This window comes from Protopterus annectens, chromosome 2.part2 (genome assembly GCF_019279795.1).
Source record: "Protopterus annectens isolate FY-2018-M chromosome 2.part2, PAN1.0, whole genome shotgun sequence".
Lineage (NCBI taxonomy): Eukaryota > Metazoa > Chordata > Ceratodontiformes > Protopteridae > Protopterus > Protopterus annectens.
In genome coordinates this window covers 383,173,220-383,193,128 of record NC_056730.1, presented here as the reverse complement: position 1 = coordinate 383,193,128, position 19,909 = coordinate 383,173,220, and the positions used below count along the sequence as shown (strand labels likewise).

Here is a 19,909-nt window from a genome sequence, read left to right as displayed (position 1 = left end):
AAGATTACAGTGGGATTAAAGAACTGTCAAATACCCTATCAGGATCCATTTCTGAAGAGTTCCAATCATCCGTGACTTCACAGTTGGCTACACTGCAATCTATTTCCAGTTCTTCCATGAAGCTGTTTTCATATGTAGCTGAAGGAACCTCAAGGGCAGTGGGTTCAGGCCCTATCAGGAGACATGCCTGGATGTGCTTATGTGATTTTGCAGAGCCCTGCAAGTCATCATTTGTCAGTGCCCCTTTTGATGGCACTTCTTTGTTTGGCCCCAAGATGAAGGACACATTATCCAGGTGTTAGAAGGACGGAAAGACCCTATCTGCTGTGGGTGAATATTTGTCAACCCCGCAAAGATCCTTTTCTAGGAATCAACTAGGTGTTCGGAAGATGTGGTTCAAGAAATCCCAGGGTCCTTTCCAGGACACACATGGAGGAAGTTCCCCCAGGGGAAGAGGAGGGAACTCTGATGGTCGACGACGCCCCCGCGGCATAGATGGCCCGTAAAACCAGGAGTCGAGAGATTCTTTCTTTTGATGAACCTTACCAGCATTTTTGAAAGGAGGCCTGATTGTCCACCTCTGGAGACATTCAAGGATTGATTATCCCTGCACCAGAGAGCCTGGCTAGATGTAACAAAAGATACTTGGGTGCAGAGGATTATTTCCAGAGGTTATATGATACCCTTTTCCCTTCCACCTTTAGTCTAAAGAAAAATCCCTGATGTTCCACCCAGTCAGAGGGAACAAACAGCAATTCAGATGCAAAAGCTGCTAGAAAAAGAGTCATCCAAGAGGTCCTGCCAGACCAGACAATCCGGAACTTACTCAAGGTTCTTTTTAGTGCCAAAGAAAACCAGGGATTGGAGACCAAATCTCAGCAACTTAAAGAAGTCAGTTAGACGTGCCAAGTTTTGGATTATCATGGTTCAGTCCATTCTTCCTTTTCTGGGCAAGGATGACTGGATGTGCTTGGCAGACCTTCAGGATACTTACTATCACATAAAGATAAACAGATGATCCAGAAGGTACTTACGCTTCCGGCTGGTAGCCAGTCATTACCAGTTCAGAGTTCTGCCCTTTGGCCTCACCACGACCCCAGGGTGTTCAGCAAATGTATGGCAGAAGTAGCAGCTCACTTAGACTGCAAGGATCCCTGGTGTTTCCATATCTGGATGACAGCTCATTACTGCCCCGACCAGGCATCAATTAATAAGTGCAAGAAATCAGGTTATATAGGTGTGTTGTCATCTGGGGTAACCATAAACTACGACATGTCTCAACTGGAACCAACTCAGAATTTGGAATTCATAGGAGCGCTGTTCAACACAAAGTCAATGATAGCTTCACTGCCTCCCTCAAGGATTCTAACTATAAGATCACAGGTCAGAAAAATAATCTGCAGTACCTAGAATTCGGTCCGCTTGGTCCTTCAAGCTTCTAGGATCAATGTCTAGTTCCTTTAGACAGGTTTTACATGAGGATTGTAACGTGGATGTTAGCAACACAATTTTCAGTATTTTGCCAACTCATGTCAACTCTGATTTGAATCACTCGCATATGCAAGAGAGAGATCTCAGGTGATGGATTTAATCAGATCAGGTTCTACAAGGCCATGCATTCATTCCCCCTCAGCCCAAGGCCATAGTGACCACGGAAGCTTCCCAGTTATGGTGGGGGGGGGGCACTTTCTAGGGAAAACATTCTAAGGCACTTGGTCCACTGAAGAGGCCAGTTTGTATATCAATGTCCGAGAGATCAGAGCAATGCTTTCAGCATTGCAGGCCCTTCAGAATGCTCTTCCTTTGGGGACAATTGCAATTCAAACAAACAGTTTGTCAGTAGTTTGGTACATCATCAAACAAGGAGGGACCAGATCTTGCCCTTTGTGTCGAGAAGCGCCCAGTGTGTGTCAGTGAGCGATCTCATCCAACTGCATTCTCATAGCAGCACACGTTCCAGGGAAGTCCAGAGGAAGTCCACCTGCTGAGCAGGTGCATTCTTCTACATCATGAGTGGTCTCTCAGCAAGAGTGTGGCAGAAATTAATTTTAATCAGTGGGGCCAGCCTTGCTGAGATCTTTTTGCTTCTCCCCTAAACAACAAATGCAGCAGCTACTTTGCCCTAATCCCCCCACAGGGGGAATCACCGGATGCTGTACTTCATGATTGGCCCCCATTTCTACTATATACCTTTCCACTATCTCCATTAATTCTGAAATTCCTACAGAAAGCTGCCATGTTGAAGAGCAAAATCATCCTCATGGCACCCTACTGGCCTCACCTCAACAGATTTGGTTCCCCTTCCTTTGACCTCACTTACTTCATCAGCCTTGGATTCTGGATCCAATTCCAGATGACCTTTCTCATCCAACAGGCATGATCCAGCCAGACATATCAAACCTCAGGCTGACAGCCTGGCTTCTCCAATTCCGTTAATAGCCAGATAACTAGATTCATAGCATTGTCTTCAGTTTTTCTTTCCAGGACATCCATAGTCTACATATGTGCAGCAGCTAGTTGGGCGATTCCCCATACCTTTGTTACTCATTAGAAATTGGATTTGATCTCCAGAGGCACAGCATCATTTGGTTCAACTGTGCTTAGGAACATCCCTTCTTGAGTTTCCCAGGTTTTTAGGTAGCTGGGGACTCTGTCCCATCAATTGAGGATAGATTGAAAATTGGCAACATCATATAAATAAGTTATGTACTTACCATAGTGTTCCATCTGTGTTGTCCATTTTTATTCTTCCTCAACTCCCCACCCACCAACCCCCATCATTTGCAAATTTCTTGAAGAGTGAGTCTTTAAGGAACATCACTGTCCTTTGTACTGAGCTCCAGATATAGTCTTTTTATGTATTGACTGCATGCAATTTTTCACCTCCTGTATCTATGCATAGTAATTATTTTCTTTTTGGCAAAAGTCTGCAAGCATGATCTGAGGTAACTTCGGGTCAGTGCATTGTAGTTAAGGGAGAAACTCGAAAGTTTTTTTGTTGCCACAAGCTTTAGCAACAGAACTGAACCCAATCAGTTGAGTAAGAATGAAAATGGACAACACAGATGGAACGGTACGGTAAGTACATAACTTCTTTTTTCTTTCGCAAAACCCAGTTGGCATGGTCACTAACTAAGTAAAATCCCACTTTGTCATAATACAAGGCCAGCACATTTGCTGCAAATTTTGCGTCCACATTAATAAGTGAAATAGATTTGTATGAGGCCACTTGAAATGCATCCTTCAAAGGTTTGACAGCAGTGAACTGCATCTTTGTGAAGGACGTTAATTTTCTGTGATTTGCTTAACCTTTTCAAGTACAAAACTGTATTTAAATGTGATCTTTCTTGTAACCTGAAATGTTTTATATTACAGCATCCTTGTTGTCTTTAACAGATAAGTGAAGGTTTGATTGCTTATGAACACAGAAACACAGATGGTTTGGACTGGAGTGCTGAGGATTCTTTTAGTTTTGTGGTATCTTCTCCACCTGCTACCTTAGAAGCTCACACATTTCAAGTTTCTATTTCATATGACAACACTGGACCTAATCAACTCAGTCGCCTTCTTGTCAATACAGGTATGAAAACTCCTATAAGCACATGAGCTTAACATACTGTTTGTAATACATTTGTGCTTATAATACAGGAAGAATGCACAACTTTTTAAAGAAAATATTTAATATTGTATATGTAGACAAGCATGATTCACTGTTTGTATGCATGTACACATGTAGATTTTTCCTTATCATAAAAATGCTAGATAATTAAAACACTTAAGTGTCAGTGGGATAGTCTGAAGTAGTTTCGAACCAAACCACATTCTTGAGTAAAAATTTCTGTCTTAGCAATTATTCCTAGTTAAACAATGTAGTGCACCTAAAGCGATGTAATTGCATAAGTAAAATAAGTTCCATGGCATAGACAAACAAAACTCTGGGTAAATCTTAGCTGACAGAATTTTGGTAATGGGTCCAGGTGATATAGGAGCTGACTGTGGAGGTATTTGAGTGATTGGCTAATGGCTTTCACCCATTCCAGAAGAGCTCAGCTCAAGGCCTGTTGCTCAAGCAGTACTTGGTTAGTGGTCTACTATTACATCTTGTGCTGTGAGGACAAAGTGGGGGGTGTCCCACCCAGGGCTACACACTTCCTTGCCAGAGTAAGCTTTGACAGTAGTAATAATTTCCTTTTTTGTACCTGACCTCATATGCTGATATGTGCTTGCCAGCTGATACAGGGGGAGTGATTAGGGCAATATCCAGAAAAACCCAAACCAGCTGAGCGTGCTTGCTTACAGAGTCCCAGAACCTTGCTCTCCACTCTTCACTAGAGAAAATAAATAGCGATAAGTGAATCTTTCCTTAAAAGGGAGGGTCCCCTTATGTGTAATGTAAGGTGAAAAAGCCCCTGTGTTGGATGGGGAGACGTAGGGGCTCACTAAGACATGGGTAGCATCCATTTCTCTCATCTTTTTCATTTTTGTTTACCATAGATAGGTGTTTCTGTTTTTAAATGTAGTTCACAAGAATTTCTGGACTTAATAGTATAGTCAGACTATTATAACAGCATGGAAACTGAAGGGAAAAATCTGAATTATTCTAAGTCTTGTAGCTCTTTATAAATGTTAAAAGTAGCATCAAAGAAAGGTTCATGATTCACATGTTTCAGGCTGAGTACAGCAGTAACCATGTGGAGTTAGATTTGGATATGGATGGGAAATAACTGTTTATGTAAGAGTGCGCCATAAGCAGGGCTTTTGTTGGTCCCAAATAAAAATCTTGAATCTGTGCTGGTGAAATATGGTGTCAGTTTGTACAACTGATAATGGAATCCCTGAGTGCATGTAGTCCAAATTACCTGCGTCTGTAGCACATAGAACATAAAGCAACAGAGGTTTCTTTAATGACAACAGAATAAACAGAGGCCAAATGAAGATCATTGCCATATTAAAAAATATGTCAGAAATGACCGTTTTCACTTTGGCAGGAAACTGTAAAGATCCACTGATTTGTAAGAAAAGCTAGCTGAGCTGTCATACATTCACAGTCTTGAGTGAGGTGTGAGGTGTGTGGTGGTTAATGTGCTGAAATAAATATCACAAAGCATTTAACATTTGTCAGCTAAGAGAAAACATAATTACACTGTACCCGATTTAAATGAAAACTGCATGCAGTGAGGCATGAACATAAGCTTCTACCCAAGTACTGGGATCATAGAATAAATAAAATTGCAGAACAAAGGACTGCAGTGCTGTATTAAAAACAAATTGCGTTCATTTCTCTAACTTAAAATGTACAACTTTATACAATGCTAACCCTGTGTGTTTTAATAAAGCAGTGTGGTGTTCCTTTTCTGCTGTGAATGCTAGCCTTGTGTATTTTGTTACGTGGCAGTGTCTGTATCCATTATACATTTGGGGAAACAAGACAGTCTAAATTAATGTGATAACAGAAATGAACAATGCTCCAGTTAAGCTTAGATCTTCATTTGCAGAAATGAACCTCAGTACTCTGAGATCCTTTTTTGCTGTCCTGTACATGCTCCAGTAAGCTTAGCTCTTCACTCATCACTTACAGAAGTGAACCTAAGTAGAGAGAGATATCCATTTTTGCTGTCCTGTACCACTGGATCCCATCTTTCACGTTTGTTGTAAACTTGAGAGAAGTTGCTAGGATGCACTGTACCAGTGGATCCCATCTTTCACGTTTGTTGTAAACTTGAGAGAAAGCCTATAGGATGCAGACCAACATAGCAGGGGTATTACATGTATTATATGAGACCAGACATAATGAATGAACTGTAGTTTCACACTTCCCAGCTTACAGTTGGCCATATCTACATTTGGGATTCAAGTGCAAACTTGTGATTCATCAAAACGGACACAAGGTATTGGTGAGCACTGCTTGGAGGCAGCAGCACATGTCTGAGAACCATGCCAAAACTAAATTAGTGTTTTTTTTTTTGTTACAAGTCTTACTAAATTAATTACTGAATAAATTGTGCAGCACATGTAGCCCTTAAGGCAGAGGGGAGGCAGGGAAATGCCCTATTTTGTCACTTTTGCCTCGCTTCCTTAATCTGGCCCTGCAGTAGGCTCAGAGATGGCTGTAACATTTAGAAGGGTGTGAAGGGTTGGATGGATGGATGGATGGATGGATGGATGGATGGATGGATGGATGGAAGGGGTGGAAAGGAGACTGAGTTTCTGTATTTCATTATGTTTACCATTTGGGTTATTCTCCATTTTGGACATGTCTCGGTTCTTTTATGATTGCCAATTAATCATGGCCAGTAATGTTTCATGAGCAAAATTGTGGTAAAGGTTGTAATTGTTTCTTTGCATGCTGTCTTCTGAAGGGTATTAAGTACTCTGCTAAACATTAAAAAAGTTTAGCACAGCTTGAGCTCTTGAGATTATATAAGGCTCAGAAAATATTGTCTTGGTCCAGGACTGTAAGGCATGCTGTCATGGCAAAGTTGAAGAATTCTGGTAACATCAGGTGATTCGCCAAATCCTCTGCATTTTTTTAGGATGGTGTATTATCACCAATAACTGTACATTGTAGGGAGCAGTAACAAGTAGTCTTATTAAAGGCTTACCTTAGATTTTCCAGGAGTGCAAGGCATGAACGGAATATCTTATTGCTCTGACTGGGCTTCAAATGCAGTTTAATAGCTGTTTATCAGAACCTTACAAAATTCTGAATTGTGACATTTATATCTGGGTAGAGGTATGGCTGACCATTACCCCCCCCCCCCTTGATATGTATGTTAACTATAGAGTCCTTTGCAAAAACTGTAATAGGACATTACCCAAATCTGTAGTTCGTAAGAGTGTAAAGGACTTTTTTTTTTTTTTTTTTTAATTAGTAATCTGTGTGTGACTCATTTAATCAGAGTGCTACTGGCTTGCCCTTGTAAAGCGGCACTTGCCCCTAGTGATCTTAACAGGTTAACAAAGGGAAAAGCAAAAGCAAAATAAGTAAAATTGATTTTTCAGGCCCATCCAGAAACCAAATTTCATGTGCTGATTTATTTTTTTGATTGTGATGTATCATTCCCTTAATTCTTTTTGAAACCTTATTTCTGGATCCTTGCAGCTGACTGCCAGCTGCCTCCTGTTCCTCTCCTCAACCACCGGATCTACCAGGCCTGATTTATACTGTCTTGGCTATACCTGGCATATGTCCAGGGCCAGTGAGAAGATTAAGGACCCTGGGTCACAGTCCTGCTGCTTTTTGGGTGTGTGTTTTTTTTCCTATTTTTTCCTTGCACCTGTGTGCCCTGTACAACCCTAGGGGTGGGCTGTGCAGCAGGAAAGAGCACTGAACTTGCCCTCACTTCCTGAAGGGGCTGGCATCAGCAGAGGAAGCAGGACATGCTGCCTGCCCTCAGGCAGCATCTCTTGGTTGTTTCCCTGCTCTCCACCATAGAAGTCAAGCTGCTGCAGTGTGCCCTGACCACATGCATCACACCCCCCAAATAGGCATATCTTCCCCTGCCAGTGCCTCAAACACCAGAGCTGCTAATAGGTTCATAGGTTCATAGATTAGTACTAGGCTAACTGCCCTTGCGAGCCGTTTTAAGCCTAGCCAATTATCCTTTATGAGACTCAAACCCTGCACCTTGTGTTTGTAAGGCGAACACCTTAACCATTAGGCCTCCCTCCCATCCCACAGTCCTAAGTCCCTTGAGCTGTAGTTAGCGTTTTGTCCCTTTTTGCCACAGTACTGGACAGCCCATGTTTGCTAATGTTGATACTTTTCCATGTAAATACTTGGCATTTTGCCTTCTCCCTAGTGTTATAGGTTTTGTTAAGTATAAGTGGTGTACAGTAGTTAAGAAAGTAGATCATCCTGTACAGGTTTGAAAGAAGTTTAAACTTTTTTTAACCGCAGGCTTTTGTCAGTTAAGATGATGGCAGTGCCCATTTTTTGTTTTGTGGTTTCACACACCCTTGCTGTTCTCACCTCATGTCATATATCATTGTTAAACATTTCTTTTAAGAAATAGAGAAAATAAACAATTTAGACTTGCTTTAGTTAGACTGGTTTCTTCTCACAAAGCATGTGACTATAGATTTGCAGTTTTTAAGTGGGAAGTAGAGGAAGTTCAACCAAGTGTATAATTCAGTGATCCATCCATGTGTAACATCGATATTTTGAGGAAGGAAGGTTGGGTGGCATCTCTTTCCTGCTGATTGGTGCTCTCCATTAGTAGGGTGAAAGTTGTAGTTTTTGGCTACTGCACTATTTTTTCTTTGATAATCCCATTTAAAAATTACAGGAAGTCTCCAACACATTGGTTATCTCAAATTTGGCATACCTCCTCAAGAAGTTAATTTAATCCACACTTCTTAAAATGATGCCTGCCAAGACCGAAAAGATGAATTAGTGGGATAGTGAACCTCTGGAATACCAGATATCCAGAACTTTTATTTACAGAGGAAACATTGGTTAAGTTTAGGTTATGTAACTCAGAATTCTGAAGAACACATCTAATGGTTGATACAGTTGGGGAGAAAAAGAGCATCTGATGTTGTCCATTTCATTCTTTCTCATGACTGGGTCATAGGATCCGACATCGGATCCAATCCACCCATTCCAAAAGTATGAGGCTTCCCACACTCCCATAATGCCATACATCTCCCCTAACTCCTCAAATCTAGTTTACCGCCTTCCTGGATAGACACGATTGTGAGTGGTCTTGAGCATTTCTCAGATAAGTTCAAATTCTTCAGTACTTTTCTTCCAAATTTCTCTACTTTCACTTTTAGAGTTTTCTAAATATATCTCTACCTCCCCTCCCAACTTTTTTATTTATTCATTTGATATCTGTTAACTGGGATAGTCCGACTGAGTCACATGACCCGTTTAAAGGGGAGACCAGGGAAGAAAAGCTGCACAATTTTTGTATGCATAGGTAAATTACAAGATTTACAAGCAAAATATTTTGCATAAGTTTACAGTGAATACATTGCAACTATATCTGTGGTAACAATTTATACAAAAGCAATTGATTTGACAGGACGTTTACATGATACAGTGCCACAGTGTTAGGATTTTATTTGTACACAATACAATAATTCATACTAGAATTGTGAAACTACTTGTGCTGTTAAGATTAGTTCCTTGGTGAGTAAGTAGAATGATGGGGATAGAACAGCACATCATTTCTAGTAGTTGACAGTGATTAATGGTAGTTTAGCTTTGAACAATAAGGTTAATGTAGTAGTACAAGGTATGGGGGGCAGGTGGTTTATTAGCCTGGCGTTAGGCATATGCATTGCCATGATTTATTTAGGTGTTCTTTTAGGGAGGCTTTAAAGAAAGGTAGGCTAAGAGTTAACCTGATGATAGGTGGGAGGGTGTTTCAAGATTTGGCAATAGAATGTGAGTACAGAGATTTTCCTGGGTTTCTAGATGTTTTTTTGATTTCTAGAAGTTATTTATCTTCGGATCTGAGAGGTCTGTTTGGTTTGTAGTGTTGTATTAGGTCTGCTAAGGCTGGACAGGCAGTGGGCTTGTAGAAAAGGTTGTGTGTTATAATTAAGTGTGTATATGATAGCTGGTGTGTCATTTCTAGCTAGTTTAATTCTTTGAGCGATGAACAGTGATATGTATTGTAGTTGGAGTTACTTGCAAACTTTGAAACTTTGTTGTAGCATTGTTCTAATTTAGTTTTGGTGAAGTTTTCAGATTAGTTAGTGTACATGAATCATAGAATAGGAATGGGAGCAGTAAGGTTTTAGCCAGGGTGGTTTTGATTGAAGACATAAGGAATTGTCTGTTTCTGTAGAGTATTCGTAGTGTATGTGTTTTTTTTTTATGTTTTCTTGGCTATGAAGGTCAAATTTGAGTTTATTAGTAATAACATTAAATAGTTCAGTTTCTTGTATGATGTCTGAGATAGTTTTGTCAGCTGCATAAATATTTAATTGGCCTGGGCTGAGGGTGGTATTTTTGAGGTGAAAAATCATGTTTGCTTTTTCTGGGATTTAGAAATAGCTGGGCCTCTGTGAGCCACAATTCAATTGATGTGAAAATTATTGGGCTTCAATTAACAGCTCAGGGAGAGTATGGGAGGTGCAGATCAAGGCTGAGTCATCTGCATACTGTCTTAATGTTCTAGGAGAAGAGGAGGTGTATATGTTTTTGGTGAATATGTTAAATAGTATGAGTCCTAAGATAGACCCTAGGGGAACTGCTGTAGGATGCTGTAGGGTTTGGTAGGAAGGGGGAAAGTTGGTTTGACCATTTAACTGCTTGTTTCCGATCACAAAGGTAGCTTTGGAACCATTGGAGTGTGGTGGAGGAACAATCTAGGATAGATCTGTTAAATAGTAAGGTGTGTGAAACTTTGTCAAAAGCTTTTAAGAGGTCTAGGAGTACTGCTGATACTAGGTGGCCTTTATCTCTGGCCTTGTTAATGGTGTTTGTGAAGGATAATAGTGGGGTGGATGTGCTGTGATCTGGCCTGAAGCCATGCAGAGTTTGAGAGACTAGGTTGTTTTGGAGTAGATATTTCATAAATTGTTGGTGAATACACCTTTCCAAGATCTTTGATAGAATAGTACTGATATTGGGTGGAAATTGGAGATTTCCGTGGATTTTCCTCCTTTATGAGTAGATGTTATGTGTAAAAGTTTCCATATTGTAGGGACTGTCTCTTCACAGAGTAACCTGTTTATTAGGATGCTGACTGGATATGCATTTGAGTCAGCAGCAAGTTTCAGGTACTGGGGTGAAAGATTGTCTGCTGATGTGGAGCAGGGTTTGAGCTTGATTAGTATTTTTATTTAAGAGGTAGGTATTGGATGAAAAGTGAAAGTAGATTTGGAGTTATTTTGTTGGTTAGTGGTAGGGATTAGTTGGGGGTCTCCAGAGATTTTAGATGTGAGTAGGACTGCTATGGGTTTTATGAACTTCTTGTTAAATTCCTCTGTGATTTGTGCTGGGGGCACTGAGTGAGGGGAGTTGTCTTTGTTTGAGCCTGGGTTGAGAAGGGTAGTTTATAGAGTGCCACAATTTTGTGGGGGTTGTATTTGTGTTGCAGCTGGAGGTTAGAGTAGTAGGATTGTTTACATTTATCGACTAGTTTGGTAACTCTGCTGTGCAGTGTTTTATAAGCTAGAAGATTGTGTTGGGTTCTGTTTTGTTTCCATTTGTTCCATGCTTTGTCTGTTTTCTTCATGAGGTCAACACAGATGTTCATCATGTTTCACTGTTGCAGTCATGACTGTAGGGTTCTCCCCTGCCGGCAGGCAGTCCTCGGTCGGCCAGAATCCCAAAGTCTGGGTCCGGCGTCGGCTGTTCAGCCATGCTCCCTGACGTCAGAGCGCCAGGCGTACAAAGCTGACAGCCGACGCCATGATGTCCTTCAAGGATGCATCTGCAGTCCTAACATATGGGTTGTCCTGCCTCAGGCAGCCCTTCGGTCGGCCGGATTCCAAAGTCTGGGTCTGGCCTCGGCTGATGTCGCACTTCACCCGACGTCATAGCTGCTGTGTATTGGGTATAAAGACATCAGCCGACGCCATTTTCCTCAGTCTTTCTTGCCGTGTGGTGCCCGAAGCAGAAGCTGTTCGCAAGTGCCGGTCGGTCAGATCCAGAGATTTCTACTACCGAAGACTTCTAAAAAGCTAAGTACCCCGTTGGGGACTCTTTCTTGCCTCAGCCGATGTCAGACAAAGTAAATAATTGTTTAACTTGTGGGAAACAAATACCTCATAAGGATTTCCACTCTTACTGCCTTCCTTGTTTAGGCCCAGACCACGACGTATCAGCTTGTCTAGCCTGTGCTTCCTTCAACCGACGGACGCTTAGACGTCGGTAGGAATTTGCAGAGGAGTTTTTTGGTAGACTCCGACTACACAATTAGCGAAAAAGCGTAAGGAAAAGGACCGACACTCGCGGTCCGCGGTTTCGGCTGAAACCACGGTTAGGCCAACCGCGAGTGTCTCGGTTTCGGCTGAAACCGAGTACTCGGTTCTTCCTTCGGCCGAAAGCATGCCTCCGATAGCCGAGGCCTCACAGAGCATGGCTGAATCTGCTACTGAAATTACCCCTGCTGAAGCAGGCACCCAGGATTTATCAGATACTATTCCTTTAGACATAACTACCCCTGCACGTGGAGCTGCTAGACCCCCTGCATCTATGTCTATCAAGGCTTTTTCCAGGGCTAAAGCAGCTAAATCTTCTAAGGCCTTACCTGCTAAAACCCCTTCACACAGGCCTACCTCTAGTTCCCAAATGCTCAGCCTGGCTGAGGATCTCATTTCTTTGATCAGAGGATCCCAACCTCACCCAGACAGGGCCTCTCAACCCCCTCCAGATAAGAGGCCTAGAACTGAACCCCCGGAACCTGTGTCTACAGACTATTCCTCGGATGACTCAGATATTTCAGACCCTCAGGAAGGCCCATATTCTCCTTATGAGGATTCTGATGCAGAAGACTCCATTCCTTCTGCTTCTCCTCCTGAAGAATTTTCTTTTGGGGAAACCTTACATGCTATGAGGGAACATTTTCAATGGCAGGGCCAGGATTTTTCAGATTCAAGGAAAAGGCTAAGGACTTTTTTTACATTTACCACAGCATATGCCTTTAGCCATTCCTCCAGTACTAACAGTTGTTGATGATGCATATAATGATGCCTGTACTGCCCCTGATTCTCTCCCTCCGGCCCCTGCCAAGCCTGACAGATATTACAGGGTCCCGGACACTCACTTCCATTTGTATAAGGCTCCTGTTGCAGATCCTGAAACCATTTCACAGGGCCCCAAAGCTGTAGCAGCTGCCTCTGCCAAAAACCCTCTCCCCTCTGAAAGGGAATCTAGAGCATTAGAGAGATGGGGTAAAAAGGTTTATACTTCTGCTACTCTTTCGGCCAGGGCCTTAAACTGTCAATTTCACATGATTCAGTACCAGGAATTTTTGTTAGACCAGCTAAATAATAAACTGTCCTCTCCTGAACCTATAGACCGTAAGTCCCTTCAGGATTTGGTACATAACTCTCAGCAGGTCAGTAACCATTTCTTAAAATGTGGCTATGATGCACTGAAGGCTTCCTTTAGATCAGCTATGACTGGAACAGTGATTAGAAGGCATGCCTGGTTAAAAGAACAATCCTTACCAGACCATGTTAAGTCAAAACTCCTAGATGCTCCTATGGAGAAACAAAGTTTGTTTGGCTCCCCTGCACAGCAGGTTCTAAAGAAGGTGGAAGAAAAAGCAAAATCTGTCCAAACAGTCAAGGATTTCTTACAGGTCCAACCTCCGAGGTTTAGCAGAAATTGGCCTTCGAAGAATTGGTCCTTTCCAGACACCTCCAGAGCACAGAGAGGCAGAAATAGATGCCCAAGAGGCAGAGGTCATTCCAGGGGTGCCTACAGGGGACGTCAGTGGCAGCCTAACAACCAGAGAAGTACTGCCACAGATTCAGCTACAACCACTTTCACAGGACAGACAAAATGACTTGGCTCTGATTCCGCCTACCAGGGAACAACTGGAAGCACCCTTGGGCGGAAAACTAGCCTTATTTTCCGTAAACTGGCATTACATTACAGGAGACAAATGGACTTTACAAACAATAGACAGAGGCTACAGGTTTCACTTCCACACTCTACCAAAAAAGAGAGGAATGCCAAACCTACCACCAAGCCAAAAAACAAACGCTCTAAGACAAATCAACAACCTACTAAGGATGAGAGCTATAGAAAAGGTACCGCCTATGGAACAAGGACAAGGATTTTACACCAGACTTTTCCTTGTACCAAGAAAAGAAAATCAATGGAGGCCTATTCTCGACCTGTCCGCTCTGAACACATACCTCATTGTTCCAAAATTCAAAATGCTGACCCTACAGCAACTTCTTCCCATGCTGGGCAAGGAGTCTTGGCTGGTGACTCTAGATCTCAAGGAGGCATATCTGCACGTCCCTATACGACCAGATTGCAGAAGACACCTCAGATTTCTTGCAGGATCAGAGCATTATCAATTCTCAGCATTGCCCTTTGGCTTATCTACTGCGCCCAGAGTATTCACGAAATGCCTGGCATCAGTAATTGCACATTGCAGGCTTCAGGGAATTCATATTTACCCATACCTGGACGACTGCCTAATACAAGCGGACAACAAGACAAAATTAACAAAAGATTTGGAAAAGGTTATACAACTGCTGCAAGCCTTGGGATACACAGTCAACATGCAAAAGTCAAGACTGGTACCATCCCAAAGGATAACATTCTTGGGTGCAGAACTGGACACATCAACTCAGATGGCCTTTCTCACAGAAGAAAAACAAAAGCAACTACCAGTCTATTTCATGACATTAACAACACAGACTCAGCTTACTGCAAGGAAAGTCCTGCAAGCCCTGGGTTACATGGCATCCTGCATAATATTGATTCCGCATGCCAGACTGCATATGAGAAAGTTGCAATGGTACCTAAGGAATGTATGGTCTCAACACAAGCACAGTCTAGAAGCCCAGATTCCAATAATTTCATGCCTGAAGCAAGAATTCCTGTGGTGGGCTCAGGCCTGTCAGTTGAACAGAGGATTGCCCTTCCACAAACCTCATCCAAGCTAGACCATCACCACAGACGCCTCAGACCTAGGCTGGGGGGCGCACATGGTGGACAAGTGTATACAAGGCCTATGGACACAAGACCAGCTGAATCTACACATAAATCAAAAGGAGATGCTGGCAGTGAAACATGCAATCCAGGCATTCAGACCATTTCTTCAACAAGGTCACCTGCTGATAAGGACGGACAACACCACAGTCATGTGGTACATCAACAAACAGGGAGGTACACACTCATATCCTCTATGCCGGATGGCAATGGATCTGTGGAATGTGGCCCTTAACTTCAACATTCAACTCCAGGCCAGATTTGTACCAGGAAAAGAAAATTCACTAGCAGACACCATAAGCAGAACTACCACGGATGCTCACGAATGGATGCTGCATCCAGATATCTTCAAAACCATAACAAAGAAATGGGGACTACCAGAGATAGACCTGTTCGCCTCCCCACACAACCACCAATTGAAGAAATTCTGCACAAGAGCATACCACCCACTTGCTTGGAGGGTGGACTCCCTTTCCTTCAGCTGGAAAACCTGACAGCATATGCATTCCCACCTCTTCCTTTGATGTACAAAGTCCTACTGAAGATCAAAGAGGATCAGCCAAGGATAATCCTGATAGCTCCAGACTGGCCGAGGCAACATTGGTACCCGCTACTGAGGAGCATGTCTCGGACACACGCATGGCCTCTACCTCTATGTCCTTTACTTCTAACACAGAACAACTACAAGATCCTACATCCAAACTTGAAAACACTACAGCTAGCTGCTTGGAATATTGCATAAAACAAACTAACCCAGATTTATCTCAGAGGGTTAAGGACATTCTCCTGGAGGCTCGAAGACCCTCCACAAGGAAGACTTATTCAGCCAAATGGAAAAGATACCTCATTTGGAGTGCAGCAAAAGGGGAAAATGTATCATTGGCAAACATAGCAAACATCCTGGAATACTTAGCAGAACTGTTCCACAATGGCCTGTCCTACTCCTCCATTAAGATTCATGCATCAGCAATTTCAGCAGAATACAACATGGATCCTCCAGTCTTCTCTCATCCTCTACTCAGGCAATTCCTGAGAGGAATCAAAAATGTAAAGCCTCCAAGGAAACCACCTTTGCCTACATGGAATCTCAACTTTGTGCTGGAAAAGTTAACACTCCCCCCTTTTGAACCAGCAGCAACAGCAGACTTACAGTTCTTATCTTGGAAAACTGCTTTCCTGCTTGCAGTCACCTCAGCAAGAAGGGTATCTGAGTTACAGGCATTAATGGCAGTACAGCCCTTCGTTATCTTCCATCAGGATAGAGTGTCTCTGAGAACTAACCCTACTTTTATGCCAAAAGTGGTCTCCAGAGTATCATTGAACCAAGCGATTCATTTGCCTACATTCTTCCCCAACCCACATAACAGGGGGGAAAGACTACTACATACCTTGGATGTACACAGACAATTACGCTACTATCTGGACAGAACTAAGACCAACAGGAAAACTGACCAGCTTCTGGTAGCATATGCAACAGGAATGCAAGGAAAAGCAATTTCAAAACAGACAATCTCAAAATGGATAGGAAATTGCATTAGATTTTGCTACTCTTTTCATGGAAAGACAACTCCAGAAAATATCAGGCCTCACTCCACAAGAGCTACAGCCACCACTACAGCTTTCCTACGAGGAGTGGCTACCAAAGACATTTTAGAAGCTGCTACTTGGAGCTCCGTGCATACATTTGCCAAGCATTATAATCTTCCTTTATACTCCAGATCCCGAGCAGGTTTTGCAACTGCTGTTTTGCAAGGGATCTTAACTACACCATCTTTAGCTTAGTACCTCCTCCCCCAGTTTGGCTATGGTATTCTACCCATATGTTAGGACTGCAGATGCATCCTTGAAGGACATAGTACAGTTTTGTACCTACCATAAATGTAGATGTCCGATAGGTATGCATCTGCAGTCAGGATTACCCACCCTCCTTCCCCTCTGTGGTATTCCTAGGGTATTTACCCCTCTTTTAGCTAGCTGGGGGAATCTATTATGGTGTATTTGTTTGTATATATGTATATATCTATATATATATTCTTATATTGTTTGCTCTCTACTGTTCGGAATTATTTGCATTTATCCAAATTTAGCCTTCCTAGAGGGCACCTGGCATCTGAGGCAAGAAACACTGAGGAAAATGGCGTCGGCTGATGCCTTTATACCCAATACACAGCAGCTATGACGTCGGGTGAAGTGCGACATCAGCCGAGGCTAGACCCAGACTTTGGAATCCGGCCGACCGAAGGGCTGCCTGAGGCAGGACAACCCATATGTTAGGACTGCAGATGCATACCTATCGGACATCTACATTTATGGTAGGTACAAAACTGTACTTTCTCCAGTCTTTCTTGCCATGCAGTGATAGCAGTTCGCAAGTGCCAGTCGGCTGACTCCTGACAATTTTTTCTAATCAAACTTCATTCCGAAGACTTTCTTCTCCTACTCAAAGCTAAGTACCCCGTTGGGGAAACTTTTTTCTTGCTCCAGTCCGATGTCAGAAAAAGTTAATAATTGTATTTCATGTGGGAAGCAACTACCTCATAAGGATTTTCATTCTTACTGTATTCCTTGCTTAGGCCCTGACCACGACGTAGCTAGTTGTCGGTTTTGTGCTAGATTTAATCAATGTACTATCAAACGAAGGTACGATTTTGCATTTCATTACTTCGGTAGGCGTTTTAATTACAAAATTTCGTCGGATACGGTTCCAGCTACCGGAGTTCGCAAACGACGCAAAGACAAAGACAGGCCTCCGAGGTCCAAATCAGACGATATCGCACAAGCGGAGCCAGCTTCAGGTTCGGCCGTCGTCAGTGAGGTGCTTTTGCAGCCCCTGTCGTCGGCCATTTCAGAACCAATAGCCGAAACGGACTCCCACGAGGAACCAACTAGGCCTTTGAATATTTCAAATCAGAAGAAGCAGCAAACCACAACCAGGAAACAGGAATACGTGTAGACCAAAAAGCCTCACTCTGGAATATTGAGAAACGTTCAGCAGATGCAAAAAATGCGTAAAAAATCTTGCAGTCAAAATCTTTTAGAAATGTAACAGCAATTCACAAGGTGCTCGCCAAAAATGATGACAAAGTAATGAACTTGAAATCTTTATTCCACAAACACAAACCAAACTCCAACACAAGCGCTTTCACCCGTTCATAACGGGCTTTTTCAAGTGTGGTTTCTTTACACAACAGATCTTTCTTATATATGCTTAGTTGTTACGTTAATTATTTGGATAATTGATTAATCATTTACTTAATCAAACATACTTTCTTTTTTGAAAAAATATGTACATTTAAAAACTGTTTAAACATGTGCTTTTGTTACATCAATAAAAAATGTATGTTGAAATGATAAAAATGAAATGCATTACATTTTAGCACATTTAGTAGTAAAAACCTAAAAGAAAAAACTTTTTGATATTGCCTCCACTTAAAATTTGAACATAACAACTGCATTAAATACTCATTTTTTATACTACATATTAATCGCAAAGTAGTTGTATATGCAGTTGTGTGTAATACTTTCCAAGTAACTGAAATCAATTTTACACGTTACATTATATAAAAAAATATAAATTGCAAAAGTAAAACGCAAAAAAATAATAAAAAATAATAATTAAGTTGTTGCATTGTTTGATGTTTACCTTGTAAATGAATCTTTTAAGCACTTGAATTTTAAAATCAAATGTAAACATATATGTGCCTTAACCAAGGTAAACATTAAATAATAAATAATTTTAATACTAAATTTGTATTATAATCAATTTATGGTACAAGTAAATAGTAAAGTTTAAAAATTCATAATACATATACCTATGTACCAAAATAGCAGAAAAATGTATATATAAAAATAAAAAGTGTGTGTGTGAACATAGATCTCTAATTTATAATTTACTGTGTTTGTCCTTCAAAATACAAGCCAAACTGGTTCCATCATTTAAACCAGGGCTTCTTTGAATATTTCAATTGGACCTTCGGACAATGCTCCTTCGGATGGGTCCGGAGCCGCTGTGCAGGTACCGGCTTCCGAAGGGGTTTTCAGGCCTACTCAGCTTCTTATAAAGGCAAAGACAAAGGCAAAGACTCATTCCAAATCAGACTGCAACCCAGGCCTCTTCTGATCCGGCTCCCAAGTCTCAGAAACAGTTACTTAAAATGGCGGAGGACTTACTTACTATGATTCGGGGTTCACATCCCCCTCCAGATAAAAGGCCAAGACAGGAAGTTTATTATGACTCCTCTGATCAGGCTTCTGTTTCTTCTTCTGCCCAGGAATATTCTTTCCCTCCTTATGAGGATTCTGATGCTGAGGAATCCTTTCCTTCAGCTTCTCCCCCTGAGGATTTCTCTTTTGGGGAAACTTTGCATGAAATGAGGGAACATTTCCACTGGGAAGGACAGGAGTACTCGGAATCTAAGAAAAGAGTAAGGGATTTTCTTCTTCTTCCCCAACATAGGCCCCTGGCTATTCCTCCTATTTTGGATATTGTGGATGATGCTTTTTCGGAGGCTAACTTAACTCCTGACTCTTTTCCTCCAGCTCCTGTTAAGCCAGACAGATACTATAGGGTTCCTGATTCCCACCAGTTTTTATTCAAGAACCTTATTGCTGACCATGAAACCATTTATCAGGGTCCTAAGGGCGTCAAGGCCGCTTCTGCTAAAAACCCCATTCCCACTGAGAAGGATTCCAGATCTTTAGAAAGATGGGGCAAAAAAGTGTACACTTCTGCTACTTTATCTTTTAGGGCTTTAAACTGTCAGTTTCATATGCTGAAATACCAGCAATTTCTCATGTCTGTTTTAAAGCAAAAGCTTACTTCCATTTCCGCCTGTGCAGATTATAAGGAACTACATGACTTACTGCATGCCACTGAACAAGTTGGGAAGCATGGTTTACACTGTGGATTTGATGCCTTGGAGGCTTCTTGAAGGGCTGCTGCCTCTGGCACAGTAATTAGAAGGCATGCATGGTTAAAGGAACAAAATTTGCCAGATCAGGTAAAGGCTAAATTATTGGATGCTCCTGTTCAGCATAATGTTTTATTTGGATCTAAAGCTGAAGACGTGATTAAAAAAAATGGAGGACAAGGCAAAGTCCATGCAAACAGTTAAAGATTTCTTACAAGTACAGCCACCCAGATTTAGCGGGAATTGGCCTACAAAAAATTGGTCCTTTCCCAATTCAGACAGGCCTCAGAGGGGAAGATATAGACGCCCCCGTGGTAGGCCTCAAACGCAAGTCTCTTATAGACCAAGCCAGTGGACTGCT

The 19,909-nt window shown here is 41.9% G+C and overlaps 1 protein-coding gene across 1 annotated transcript in view; it reads left to right on the top strand.

The window, feature by feature from the left end:
- LOC122795939 (chondroitin sulfate proteoglycan 4-like) overlaps positions 1 to 19,909 on the top strand; it is a 923,439-nt gene that overhangs the window by 740,155 nt on the left and 163,375 nt on the right. Inside the window, exon 9 of the mRNA XM_044064421.1 lies at positions 3,397 to 3,580. Coding sequence (XP_043920356.1) covers positions 3,397 to 3,580 — 184 coding nt within the window. The remainder of the gene's footprint in view (positions 1 to 3,396; positions 3,581 to 19,909) is intronic.